Here is a 13295-nt window from a genome sequence, read left to right as displayed (position 1 = left end):
CATTTCATGAGTCAATATAATGAAGGAAAGTTATTAACATCTGTCAGAAGCTAAAAGGTGGTAGAGGAAGGAATTATCCCAGTTTCACAGCACAAACCACAATGTTCAAGCATGCATTTTGTTTCATAAAATTATTGAATGATTTCAAGTGATATATTTTGAGGCCTCTTAACAACACAAATTTCAGTATATCAACAAAAATTTCTTTTTAATAAAAGTGCTTGAAAGGACATAAAATGTCCCCGTGTGGCTTAGGTTTCATCTAAGAACATATATTGGTTTTTTTTGTTTGGTTTTTTTTTTTTTTTTTTCGAGACAAGGTTTCTCTGTGTAGCTTTGCGCCTTTCCTGGAGCTCACTTGGTAGCCCAGGCTGGCCTTGAACTCACAGAGATCCGCCTGCCTCTGCCTCCCGAGTGCTGGGATTAAAGGCGTGCGCCACCACCGCCCGGCAGGAACATATATTGTTATAACACTTGTTGCATTATTTGAAAGCATATGCATAACTCTTCCAGCTATTCTTTGAAAAGTGCTGTAGTAGCCGGGCAGTGGTGGTGCACGCCTTTAATCCCAGTACTTGGGAGGCAGAGGCAGGTGGATCTCTGTGACTTTGAGGCCAGCCTGGGCTACAGAGTGAGTTACAGGAAAGGTACAAAGCTACACAGAGAAACCCTGTCTCGAAAAAGAAAAAAAAAAAAAAAAGAAAAGTGCTGTAGTGCATCTTGCATTGTAGTGATTCACATGTAAAGTAACCAACAAACAAAAGCACCCTTACCTGAATAACTGTCTTATGAAATTCTTCATAGGTATTGAAGACAGGAACATTATATTGGTCAAAGTTGGTTCTTACATTTAACACTCCTTTTCAGAAAAGAATGGAGAGGTATTGAATTAAGATAATTAGCAATCAATATTATATTCCTCAAACTTATAATTTAGGAAAATATTTTATTATTTTGTGAATGTATGTTGCAGGCAAATTCCATAGCTCATATGTGGAGGTCAGAGACAACTTTTAGAAGTTGATTCTGTACTTCCACATTCATATGGGTTCTGAGGATGAAACTCAAGTATTCAGGTTTGCATGCCTTGTGCTTTTAACCACTGAGCCATCTTGCCAGACTAAAGTTATAATTAATATTATCAAAAAGACTCCAACTCTGGAGTACCAATCCTCAAAAAGAAAGAAATGAGGCAACTGAAAATCACCCAAGTTATTGGTTTCTTTTTGGTTCTGTCAAAATTCAGGATCCATAATATGTCAAGTTAAGAACTATTCATAGACTCATACTACCAGTCGCTACCTAAAAACTGGAACTGTATTCATTTCATTTCTGGACAAAGGTTTTTCACTGGAGAATCTTCAAGCCTCAACAATTGTCCCTGTTTTGCTCCCAATCTCCAGGTCTGCTCAGTGAGCAGCACACTTGAGCTTGTCTTCTGCTCCTCCTCCTCACAGCCCTACTACCCCTCCTCCTTGATATGAATCAGCAAAGCAATTCAGCAACACAACCTCCTATCTCTATGCTTTGCATCCATAAGAATTAGCTCCTCTACTCACAAGAAAAAGAGAAAGACTCAGGGTATACAACCCTTGTGCTGGGTGATTCTGAATTTAGGGCAGGAGTCTCACAGCATGCCCTTAGTGAATATTTTGGGGCAAGAATACCTCGAGTGTCTTCACTAAAGAGGCAATGAGAATAGGGTGTGTAGCTTCAGTGCAATAAATGAAGAGTGGTAGCAGCTATAGCATTGTAGAAGAGTGCTGAAGAATTAATGCAATGTGAAGGAGTGGACACAAGGCCTAACAAATATTAAGGGAAGTTTAACTACAGAGAGGACATAGAAACAGAGAAACTCCTAGAGGAATAATGTGGTCAGGAAAATAGTTGTTTCACTTAAGATTAGGAGAGTTAGATTATCTGCTTATTAGCATAAAGCCATCTCATGTCCTTAACTAAATGTGCCCGATGACATAATTATCATCTTACAGGTCCACATAAATGGACATTACTATTTTCCATATATGCTTCTAGTAAGCTCCATTCTTGCACAAGCCTCGGGAATATTTTATGCATTGAGCAGAAAAGAAACAAAGCAAAACAAAGCCTTATGAATAGAGAGAAACAAACTGTGTAGCCAAAAGTACTTCAAGGTCTCCTTCAACCAATACTCTGTTCCCTAAGACACTTGAAGCACGGTGAGGTTTGTGTTGCGTTCAAGTCAGCAATGGCACATGGAAGAAATGGGCCTGTGTCAAACCTCTTGGATCAGAAGGTGAAGAGGTAGATGCAGAGGCAATAGTTGCCTGACATCTTGCAGGTCGTGTTCTGATTCTCGGACTAGAGGGTCCGTTTCCAACCTTATCCATCATTTCCCGAAGTTTCTTCAGCATATTGGAAAGATCCTCCTGTGTTGGCTTCTGGGTACATTTAAAGGACATCCTATCAACAGAAATGTGAAGAGTGAGCTTCCTGAAGAGTAAGGCTGAGCCAAATTATTCACATGGTGCCTCAATGGGACTAAGATGACAGAAAGATAGACTTTTGCATTAATTAAGCATCCAGTGTCTTCAATACACAAAATAACTACTGTAGCAGAATATGTCAGCAAATGGCCTTAATCCCAATACTCAGATGGGAAGGCAGGAGGATTGAGGATTTGAGGTAAATTTTGGGATAAGTCACATGAGCTAGGCTTTGAAATAAGTAATATATGAACAAGAAAGCAAATAAATCAAAATTCTATTTAAAATAATGAAATGATGGTGAGGCTCTTAAAAGCAGAGACCAATCTATTTCTATGTCTCCTCAGCACAGTCCGACACCATGCCTGGAGCTGTAGTTTAGCAATTACTTGAAGTAAACCTAAATTCACTTGAGTGTAATGGTTTTTGCTTTACATCTGTTTTCACCTGCTTTAATAACAATAAGTCTGACTAGGTGTTCCAATGCAATTGAGTGCAACAGAGTGGAAAACCCAAGAAAGAGGCCATATTTCTCCAGAGAGAGCCAGGCTTTCCTCAGAAAGTCTATTTGGCTAGATTTGAAATAAAAACAGGGGGCAGGGCTTTGCCATCTACAACAGTTATGAATTCTTACTTCTTTTTTTGTTGCTGTTCACGCTCCATTTATCTGTCAGGTATAGGTGGAATCTAAAACCAAATCAGAGCAATGTATTACCAAGTAATCATCTTTCTACAATATACAGCATTTATCTGTGCTTTATCTATCACCTATTAACTTTCTATCCTCCATTTATCCCATTTTCTCTCATCTATAACCTATCTTTGATATGTCATCTCTCAACTATCTACCATCTATCTTTCCATCATCTATTGTCTAACATCTTTCCATCATCTATTGTCTAACATTTCTTTTCTATATATCATCATCTATCTTCTATCATCTAACAACTGATTATCTCTCTCCTATCATGAACTATATTTCTATCACATATCTCCTATCATCTATTATCTATCAAATCTGTCTAAACTCTATCATCTATGTATATAAATCAACTCTATTTTCTATTTGCTATGTTTTTATCATATATGTACCTCTCATTTTTTAATACCTACCTTCTTACATTTTTGGTTGTGAGCCTAGCCTTTAACGGCTGAGCTATCCCTCCAGCACTTCTACCTTCTATCTACCATGTATCACTTATTTTATATTGCCTGTATTTTATGCTGTATATAACATCTGTCATGGATTTACACTGATCATCTAGCTATTAACTATATTCAAGTCATTCTGTTTTTCACTTATTTCCCATCAATAATCTGTCCTCTTACAAACCTGTTTCTATCTTTAAGCTATTATCTTCTATCTTTAATCCATCATCTACCTATTCTGTGCTTTCATTATATATACCATTTATAGTCTTGCTCTCTGTCTCTAATTTCTGTATATCACTGATGAACTAACTATATATACTGTATCCCTAAGAGACCAATATTTTTCATCCTTCATCCATCTTCTACCTATTCTAAGACTTTGATTAATCTATTATCTTCATTTAACTACTGTCTATCCTATAGCTATCCTGTGTCTATCATCCACCATCTGTCATCTAGCTACCCTTTGTTTATCTCTCAAATTTCTATAATCTGTCATACATACATCCTGTGCCTAAATTCCATCTATCTCTATTATGTAGCTCTACTATGGCTATCTACCTATATACCTTCTAACTATCCTGTGTCTATCATTGCGTCTATCCTGTGGTTATCCTGTGTATATCTACACTGTAGCAATCCCGAGTCTATCTTCCATATATAAATCACCTATCATCTAGCTATCCTGTCTGTTTACCATTAATTATTAATCCTCTAACTACGATATATATCTTCCTTCCATCTATCTTTTATCTATCCTCTTCTGTGTCTATTTTTCACTTATCATTTTCCATCTATGTAGCATTTATCACCCAGCTATCCTGTGTCTGTCTACCATCTATCCAGCCTCCAGCTTTTCCTTGTCTTTCATTTATCAATTATTTATCCTCAAGATATCCTATGTTGATCTTTCTCTATCACCTCTCCTCTACCTATCCTGGGTATATATTTTACGTGTATTTTACCTACTAGCATGTCTATGCCCAACTTCCATATACTTGTTTTACATCTATTATATATCCTCTACCTATCCTCTGTTTTCTATCTATCTTCATTCCTCTACCTATTCTGTAACTATTATCTATCATCTATATTCTAGCTATATTATGTCTATTATTCATCTGTCATTTATCTTCTAACTATCCTGTCTATCTTCCTTCTATCTATCATCTATCCCTTAGCTATCCTCCATTATATATCTAGCCAACTTTCATCTCTCTTCTTTCTTCTATATCCCCATTTTTCAATTTATCACCTATTCTTTATCTTAGTTCTTCATCTTCTACTATCTATACATTATCATCTATTGTCTATAATCTACCATCATTTTGTATCAATGACCAATAATGTATCCCTTATCAATCATATATCATCCTTCATGTGTTTTGGTTCCATTTAACACTCATAATAAAACTTGATAGTTAAAAATACAGGCCAGTCTGGTACTATTTACCAATTTAAGGCATGAGGATATCAGAGATAGTGAACTGTTGTATAAATAGTATTACTTGAGAAAATGAGAGCCATTTCATAAAGATCAAGTTAGACAACTAAGCTTAAAGATCACAGATAGGAATGTACTTGACTACATAACTTCAGACTAAACTATAAACTGATATAACTGAAATACGCTATTATCAAATCCACAGTTTATAGTTGGTGAGGTCACCATCCCTGTCTCAATGATAGGGTACAACATTAAACATAAAGTAACTCAATAATTTGTCCTTACAGCACAGCACCAGTTGACTTAACCTTACCTCACCACCGAGTTGAAGTCAACTGCTCTTATGTTTACTGTATCCAGGCAACCACAGAATGCACAGGTCCTATGTGATTGGTTGAGACCATAAGACCCATGGATTCTGATTGGTCCAAGACTGTGATTGGACAAAACACAAGTTTAAATGACTCTGGTGTCTGTTAAGAACAAGACTGTGATTGGTATAAAAATAAAAACTTCAATTACTGTGGTTGGTCCTAGTGTCAACATTGTGATTTGTTAAAAACATGAACTTTGATGAAGTGGCGAGTCTGTGATTGGTGTATATATATAAGCCTCCATGCTTGTTACTTGTTCTACAAGGCAAAGAAGTTGGGCTTAATGAACAACTAAGGAGACATTCACAAGTTACTGCTTTTCCTGATTGGTAACACCTGGCCCAAATAAAAGATATCTCTTAAGTGATATATATACATTATATCTATTTGTGTGTGTGTATGTATATGTATGTATACGTATATTTGATGATTATTTTATGTAAGTTTTATGCCTGCATGTATGTCTGTGTACAATGTGCATGCCTGGTATATGTAGAGGTAAGAACAATGTGTTGGATGTCCTATGACTTACAAATAGTTGAGAGCCAATATGTATGTACTGGGAATCAAACCTGCATTGTTTGCTAGGGCAATAAGTGTTCCTGACCACAGAACCATTTCTCCATTTTCCTCAAGTGATATTTTCTTGCCTCCTCATCATAATATGAATTAAGATAGTAACCTAGGGATACACCTCAGAGAAAGGATAGTTCCAGAAGAGGCAGCAGAGCAGTAGAGACAGCAAAGGTATCAACACATTGAAATATAAATACTGTACACAGATACTGGAAAAAAAATAGCTGAACAGTTCAAGCGTGGCTAGGGCAAAAAGAAGAGCCAAATAAGAGAGGCGACAAGAGAGGGAATAGACATGAGCCTGAAGAAGGATATAGATGTTTAAAGTTTCATACAGAAGAAACAACTGTCCCTGGAGACCAGAAAGGTTTCATAGAGGAGTCAAGTCTTTAGTTCAGAGGTGTTTCCAATCTTGGGCTAAGATTTCTAATGCTGACTTTTGTTAATGCCTAGGAAATTGCCATATTTCCTAGGCGTACATAATACCTATAAATGTCTGCTGCCAAGCGATGCGATATTTCAATGTCCAAGCCTGCCTTGGAGCTGCAAGTCTAACCACAGAGGAAGGCTGAACATTCTCTACTTTCTTGGCCCACACAAGAACCGAAACACTTATAGGGCTAAGGGTCTCAATATCAGAGGTTTGCACAAGATCTGCAATACTAGAGAGTCTTGCATCCTGCTCTTCATATTACTGTAGATATTTTTAAATTTTAATTTTTTTTGTATTATTTGTTTGCTTTGACAAAGGATGCCATGTGAGCTAGCTGAATCTCAAACTCACTATAGGACTCTTGATCCTTCTGCCTCTATCTCCCAAATATATGGATTAGAAGTCTCTGCCACCTTATACAATTTCTGTATGGCTGAGATGGATTCCAAATTGCTGTGGGATGTTAAATGTGTTGCTCTGACTGATTAATAAATAAAACACTGATGGGACAGTAGCCAGGTAGGAAGTATAGGCAGGACAAGCAGAAAAGAGAATTCTGGGAAGTGGAAGGCTGAGGCAGAGAGACACTGCCAGCTGCTGCCATGAGAAGATGTTAAGATACTGGTAAGTCATGACCCACTTGGCAACTTATAGATGAATAGAAATTGGTTGATTTAAGATATAAGAATAGTTAATAAGAATCCTGCCACGGCCATACAGTTTATAAGTAATGTAAGAGTCTGTTTGTTTATTTTATAAGTGAGCTGTGGGACTGGCAGGGCTTAGTGGGACCTGGAGATAAAACTCTTAGCTACACCAAATGAGTCATATCACCAGCCTAATATTTTATTAATAATTTTTGATGTTTTTGCCATTTCTGTAGCTGTGAAAAATTAAAAAAAATCCCTAATCCCCATAGAAATTTAGTAACAAGAGTATAAAATAGAATGGGGCTTTACTTACTAGGTATCATTATTATAAAGCACCAGTAATCAGGCTTTAGGGAAAAATGAAGACATGTAAAATATAATGAAACAGAAGTTATTATTATCATTATTTTATGAATACATAAAAATAGATCTATACATAAAATTAATTTTATTTATAATAAAAAGAATTATAATTCTGAGGTTAATACCATTAAAACCAGAGGCAAAGTGTTCTGCATGTCTATGTGTTTGCTGGGAATATGTGTTGCTCTGATTGGTTGATAAATAAACAGTTTGGCCTATGACAAGGTAGCTTAGATTCATGCAGGAAATCCAAACATATAGATAAGAGAAAATATAGCAGAGGAGAAGCTGCCAGCCACTACCATGAGGAACAAGGTATAAAAGTACCAGTAGGCCATTAGCCTTGAGGCAAAATATAGGTTTACAGAAATGGGTTAATTTAAGATATAAGACCTAGGTGGCAAGAAGGCTGCTATAGTCATAGTATAATATGGTATAATAGTATAATACACACACACACACACACACACACACACATATATATATACATATACATATACATATACATATACATATACATATACATATACATATACATATACATATACATATATATGCCTCTGTGTTTTTATTTGGGTCTGAGTGGCTATGGAACTGGGAGAACACAGCAAATCTTTCAACTACAATTGGCAACCACATGTGGTTGCAATAGTTTCCACCTAAACCCTAAAAGAGCTTAAGAAGGTATTATAAATGTAGCTAGGAGCACCTTCCTAGTTCATGTCGCTCATGCCAGGCCTAGGTACAATGTTGTGTCCCCTGACTGTGGCAGGCCTACAGCACACAGGCTTGAGTAAAATAACATAGCAGATTCCTGCCATGTCACAAAGAAGCATCTCCAAGCTAAACAGTATGCTGCATGATGGATTTATATTTTGCTAGTAAAAAAAGTCTCTGGGTTATATGCTACTAGATGGAGACACTGACACACTGCTTCCCAGAGACAGCAGGGAGCATGGCTACCTAAACTTGAAGTGAATTACCCCTGCCATTTTGGAATGCTATAGGACACAGAGGGAAAAATGACTGAGAGAATAGAACTATGGACTGAAAATGGATGCCCCAAGTTTGCAGAGGAACTTTGGATGAATGTCCAGTCAGCCAGCTGTCTCCATCATTACTGATTTTTGGAAGTTGCTTGCAATGCTCTTGCTGTTTACTTAGGTAATATTATATCCTTCTGAGGTCTTTGATTTAGTTGAAGACTACGTTATAATTTTCCTTGGTTATGATATAAGATAAATTAGATATGAAGCTTTAGATTCACAAATATAGGATAGATGAAATATTTTCTTTAATATTGCCTTACACTAAAAGACTGGATATTATAATTCTTGCCTGATAAATGTTTTGTTATATGTAATTTTACTATGTTGAGGTTCAAACATTCCTTTTAAAGGGAAAGAAAAGGGGAAATAATGGGTGATGTTGCTCTTTATGCTGGGAATGTATTTCTATGATTGGTTGAGAAATAAAATGCTGCTTGGCCAGTTGCCAGGCAGGAAGTATAGGTGGAATAAGCAGACAAGGAGATTTCTGGAAAGAGGAAGGTTGAGTCAGGAGTCTCCAACCAGACACAGATGAAGCAAGATGTCAAGATGTCAAGGCAGAACTGAGAAAAGGTACCAAGCCACATGGATACACATAAATAAGAATTATGAGTCAATTTGAGTGTAAAAGCTAGTCAGTAATAAGCCTGAGCTAATGGCCAAGCAGGACTAATTAATATAAGGCTCTGTGTGTTTACTTGGGGAAAACAAGTGGGAGAGATTTGTCCCAACTACTGGTGGTCTGGGACACAGGATAACTTCCAGCTACAGCAAATTTTATTCCTACTGTTGTTCTATAGTCCAGAGTAAGCAGCCTCCCTATAAAAAATAATTTATTGTGAGATAGTAGTACTGTAACACAGTACATTCCCAAAACAATGAGCAATAACCTATCATCTCAAACTTATCACTGAAGTTACAAGCAAGCAGAAAGATGGCCAACAGTGAAAATACTTCTCTTTAAAGATGGGTTAGTTTGTTCCCATTTACTTTATTTTAAATATGATGCTAGGAATTGAACTGGGCCTTGCATATACTACTCAAGTGTTCTAGCAGACTTTCACCTTCAACCCTTTCTTCCCATCTAAAAACAGGGCGCAGGGCACAAGGCTTTGCCATGTACAACAGTTGTGCATTCCTATCTCTTCATTTTTGGTTGCTGCTCTCATTCCATTTGCAGTCAGGTAGAGGTGGATTCTAAAACTAAATCAGACCAATGTTTTATGTAGTAATCATGTTTCTACAATCTGTAGCATCTACCTGTGCTTTATCTAGTACCTATCAACTTTCTATGCTCCACTTATCCCATCTTGTCTCATCTAAAATCTGTCTCTTCTATATGTCATCTTTCAACTATCTACCATCTATCTATCCAAGATCCTTTGTCTACCATTTATTTTCTACATATCATCATCTATTTTGTATCATCTAACAACTGATTATCTCTCTTCTATCATGAACTATATTTCTATTAATTGTCTGCTGTCTTCTATTTGATATTAAGTCTATCTATACTCTTTCATTTGTCTATATATGTATATAAATCCCCTCTGTATTTTCTGTTATGTATTTACCATATATATACCACTCATTTATCTATATAACACCTACCTTCTATGTACTATGTATCACTTATCTTCTATTGTCTGTATTTTATGCTATAAATAACAACTGTCATGGATTTATACATATTATTTAGCTATCTACTATATTCAAGCCATCATGTGTTTTCACTTATTTCACATCAATAATCTATCCTCTGACAAAACTGTATCTTTCTTTCAGCTACCATTTTCTATCTTTAATCTATCATCTACCTAATCTGTGTTTACATTCAATGTGTCATTTATATTCTTGCCATCCCATGTCTAATTTTCATCTATCATTGATGAACTATCGACATATACTGTATACCTATCAGATCTATTATCTTCAATCTGTCATCCATCTTTTACCTATTCTCAATAGTTATTCCAAATATTACTTTCCTCTTCACTACCATCTATTCTCTAGCTATCCTGTATCTATCATCCAATATCTGTCATCTATTACACTGTATCTAGCTCTCTAATTTCTACAATCTGTCATACATACATCCTGTGTCTATATTACATCTTTCTAGCTCTATTCTGTACTTCTACTATGTCTATCTACCTATCTACCCTCTAACTATACTGTGTCTGTCTTTTCCTCTATCCTGTAGTTATCCTGTGTCTATCTTCCATTGATGGAACACCTATACTCTAGCAATCCTGAGCCTATCTTCCATATATGGATCATCTATCCTTTAGCTATCCTGTCTGTATATCATTAATCGTTTTTTCTCTAACTACCATATATCTTCCTAAATCTATTTTTCATCTATCCTCTTTTGTGACTATTTTCCATTTATGTAATATCTATCTCCCAGCTATGCTGTATCTATCATCTATCTAGCCTCTATCTTTCCCTAGTCTTTCATTTATCAATCATTCCTCCTCAAGATATCCTATGCCAATCTTCCTTTATCACCTCTCCCTTACATATCCTCTGTATATCTTAAACCTGTGGTTTATCTTCTAGCATATCTATGCCCACCTTCCAACTATTTGTTTTACATCTATAAATTATACATCCTCTAGCTATCCTGTATCTGTTTTCCATCTATCACCTTTCCTCTAGGTGTCTTGTAACTACCATCCATCATCTATATTCTAGCTATACTATGTCTATTATTCATCTGTCATTTATCCTCAAACTACCCTTTGTCTAACTTCCATCTATATATTAACTATCCCTTAGCTAGTCTCTATCATATATCTAGCCAGCTTTCATCTCTCTTCTTTCTTCTATACCCCATTCTTCAATTTATCACCTATTCTTTAACTTAGTTCTTCATCTTCTACTATCTATACATTATCATCTATTGTCTATGATCTACCATCATTTTGTATCAATGACCAATAATGTATCCCTTATCAATCATATATCATCTTTCATGTGTTTTGGTTCCATTTAACACTCATAATAAAACTTGATAGTATTTAAAAATACAGGCCAGTCTGGTACTATTTACCAATTTAAGGCATGAGGATATCAGAGATAGTGAACTATTGTATAAATAGTATTACTTGAGAAAATGAGAGCCATTTCATAAAGATCAAGTTAGACAACTAAGCTTAAAGATCACAGATAGGTATGTACTTGACTACATAACTTCAGACTACAGATACGCTATTATCAAATCCACAGTTTACAGTTGGTGAGGTCACCATCCCTGTCTCAATGATAGGGTACAACATTAAACATAAAGTAACTCAATAATTTGTCCTTACAGCACAGCACCAGTTGACTTAACCTTACCTCACCACCGAGTTGAAGTCAACTGCTCTTATGTTTACTGTATCCAGGCAATCACAGAATGCACATGTCCTATGTGATTGGTTGAGAACATAAGACCCATGGATTCTGATTGGTCCAAGACTGTGATTGGACAAAACACGAGTTTAAATGACTCTGGTTTCTGTTAAGAACAAGACTGTTCTGTTATTGGTTTTAAAATAAAATCTTCAATTACTATGGTTGGTTGTAAGAGTCAATGTTCTGATTTGTTCAAAACATAATCTTTGATGAATGATTGGTAGTAAGTGGCAAGGCTGTGACTGGTCTAAAATATAAGCCTCTAAGTCTGTGACTGGTTCTATAAGATGAAGCACTTAGGCTTAATTAATAACTAAGCAGAAATTCACAGTTTACTTCATTTTCTGGTTTGTAACACCTGACCAAACAAAAAATATCATATATATATACATATATATATATATATATATGTATATATATGTATATATATATATATATATGTTTGGTTACTATTTTATGTAAGTTTTTTGCCTGCATGTATGTATGTGTACTATATAATTGTTTTGTGTATGTAGAGGTCAGACAATGTGTTGGATTTACTAGAACTTGATTTGTAAATTGTGGTAATCTACTACGTGGTTAGTGTAAATCAAACCTGGGTCATTTATTAGGACAGCAAGTGTTACTAACCACTGAACCCTTTCTCCATCCTTCTCAAATGATTCTTGCCTCCTCTTCATAATATGAGATAAGATAGTAACCCAGGGATAAACCTCAGAGGCAGGATAGTTCCAGAAGAGGCAACAGTGGCAGCTAAGGTATCAAAAGATTGAAATGTGAACAAAGCAAGGCATCTGTCTATACAGCTACAGGAAATAAATAGCTGAACAGTTCAAGAGTTGTTAGGGCAGAAAGAAGAGCAGAATAAGGGATGCAACAGGAAAGGGAATAAACCTGAGCCTGAAAATGAAGAGAGACTTTTAAAATGTCATACAGAAGAAACAACTGTCCCTGGACACCAGAAAGTTCTATACAGCAGTTGAGTCTTTAGGTAATAGGTGTTTCCAGTCTTAGGCTAAGAGCTCTAATGCTGGCTTGTGTTAATGGCTAAAAATTCCCCTACTTCCTAGGCCTACATAAGACCTATAAATTTCAGCTGCCAAGGAATGAGACATTCCAATATCCAAGCCTGCCTTGGAGCTGCAAGTCTAACCACAGAGGAAGGCTGAACATTCTGTACTTCCTTGGCCCACACAAGAACTGAAACACCTATAGTGCTAAGGGTCTCAATATCAGAGGCTTGCACAAGAACTGCAATATTGTAGGGGGTCACTTTCTGCTCCTCATATTACTGTTAACATTTTCAAATATTTTTTATTTGTTTGGTTTGACAAAGGATGCTGTGTAAACTAGCTGACCCCCATACTCACTATAGCACCTTAAACTC

General features: G+C 36.1%; 1 protein-coding gene across 1 annotated transcript in view; it reads right to left on the bottom strand.

Annotated features, from left to right (window-relative positions):
- Positions 1–3165, bottom strand: part of LOC119086646 — a 34051-nt gene extending 30886 nt beyond the window's left edge. Inside the window, exons 1-3 of the mRNA XM_037199134.1 lie at positions 3100–3165; positions 2261–2442; positions 774–859 (exon numbers count right to left, since the gene is read on the bottom strand). Of these exons, the coding sequence (XP_037055029.1) occupies positions 774–859; positions 2261–2442; positions 3100–3128 (297 nt within the window). The 5' untranslated portion in view covers positions 3129–3165. The remainder of the gene's footprint in view (positions 1–773; positions 860–2260; positions 2443–3099) is intronic.
- Positions 3166–13295: the final 10130 nt, after the last annotated feature.

The sequence above is a fragment of the Peromyscus leucopus genome, chromosome X (assembly GCF_004664715.2).
Source record: "Peromyscus leucopus breed LL Stock chromosome X, UCI_PerLeu_2.1, whole genome shotgun sequence".
Lineage (NCBI taxonomy): Eukaryota > Metazoa > Chordata > Mammalia > Rodentia > Cricetidae > Peromyscus > Peromyscus leucopus.
This window is presented reverse-complemented; position numbering and strand designations above follow the sequence as displayed.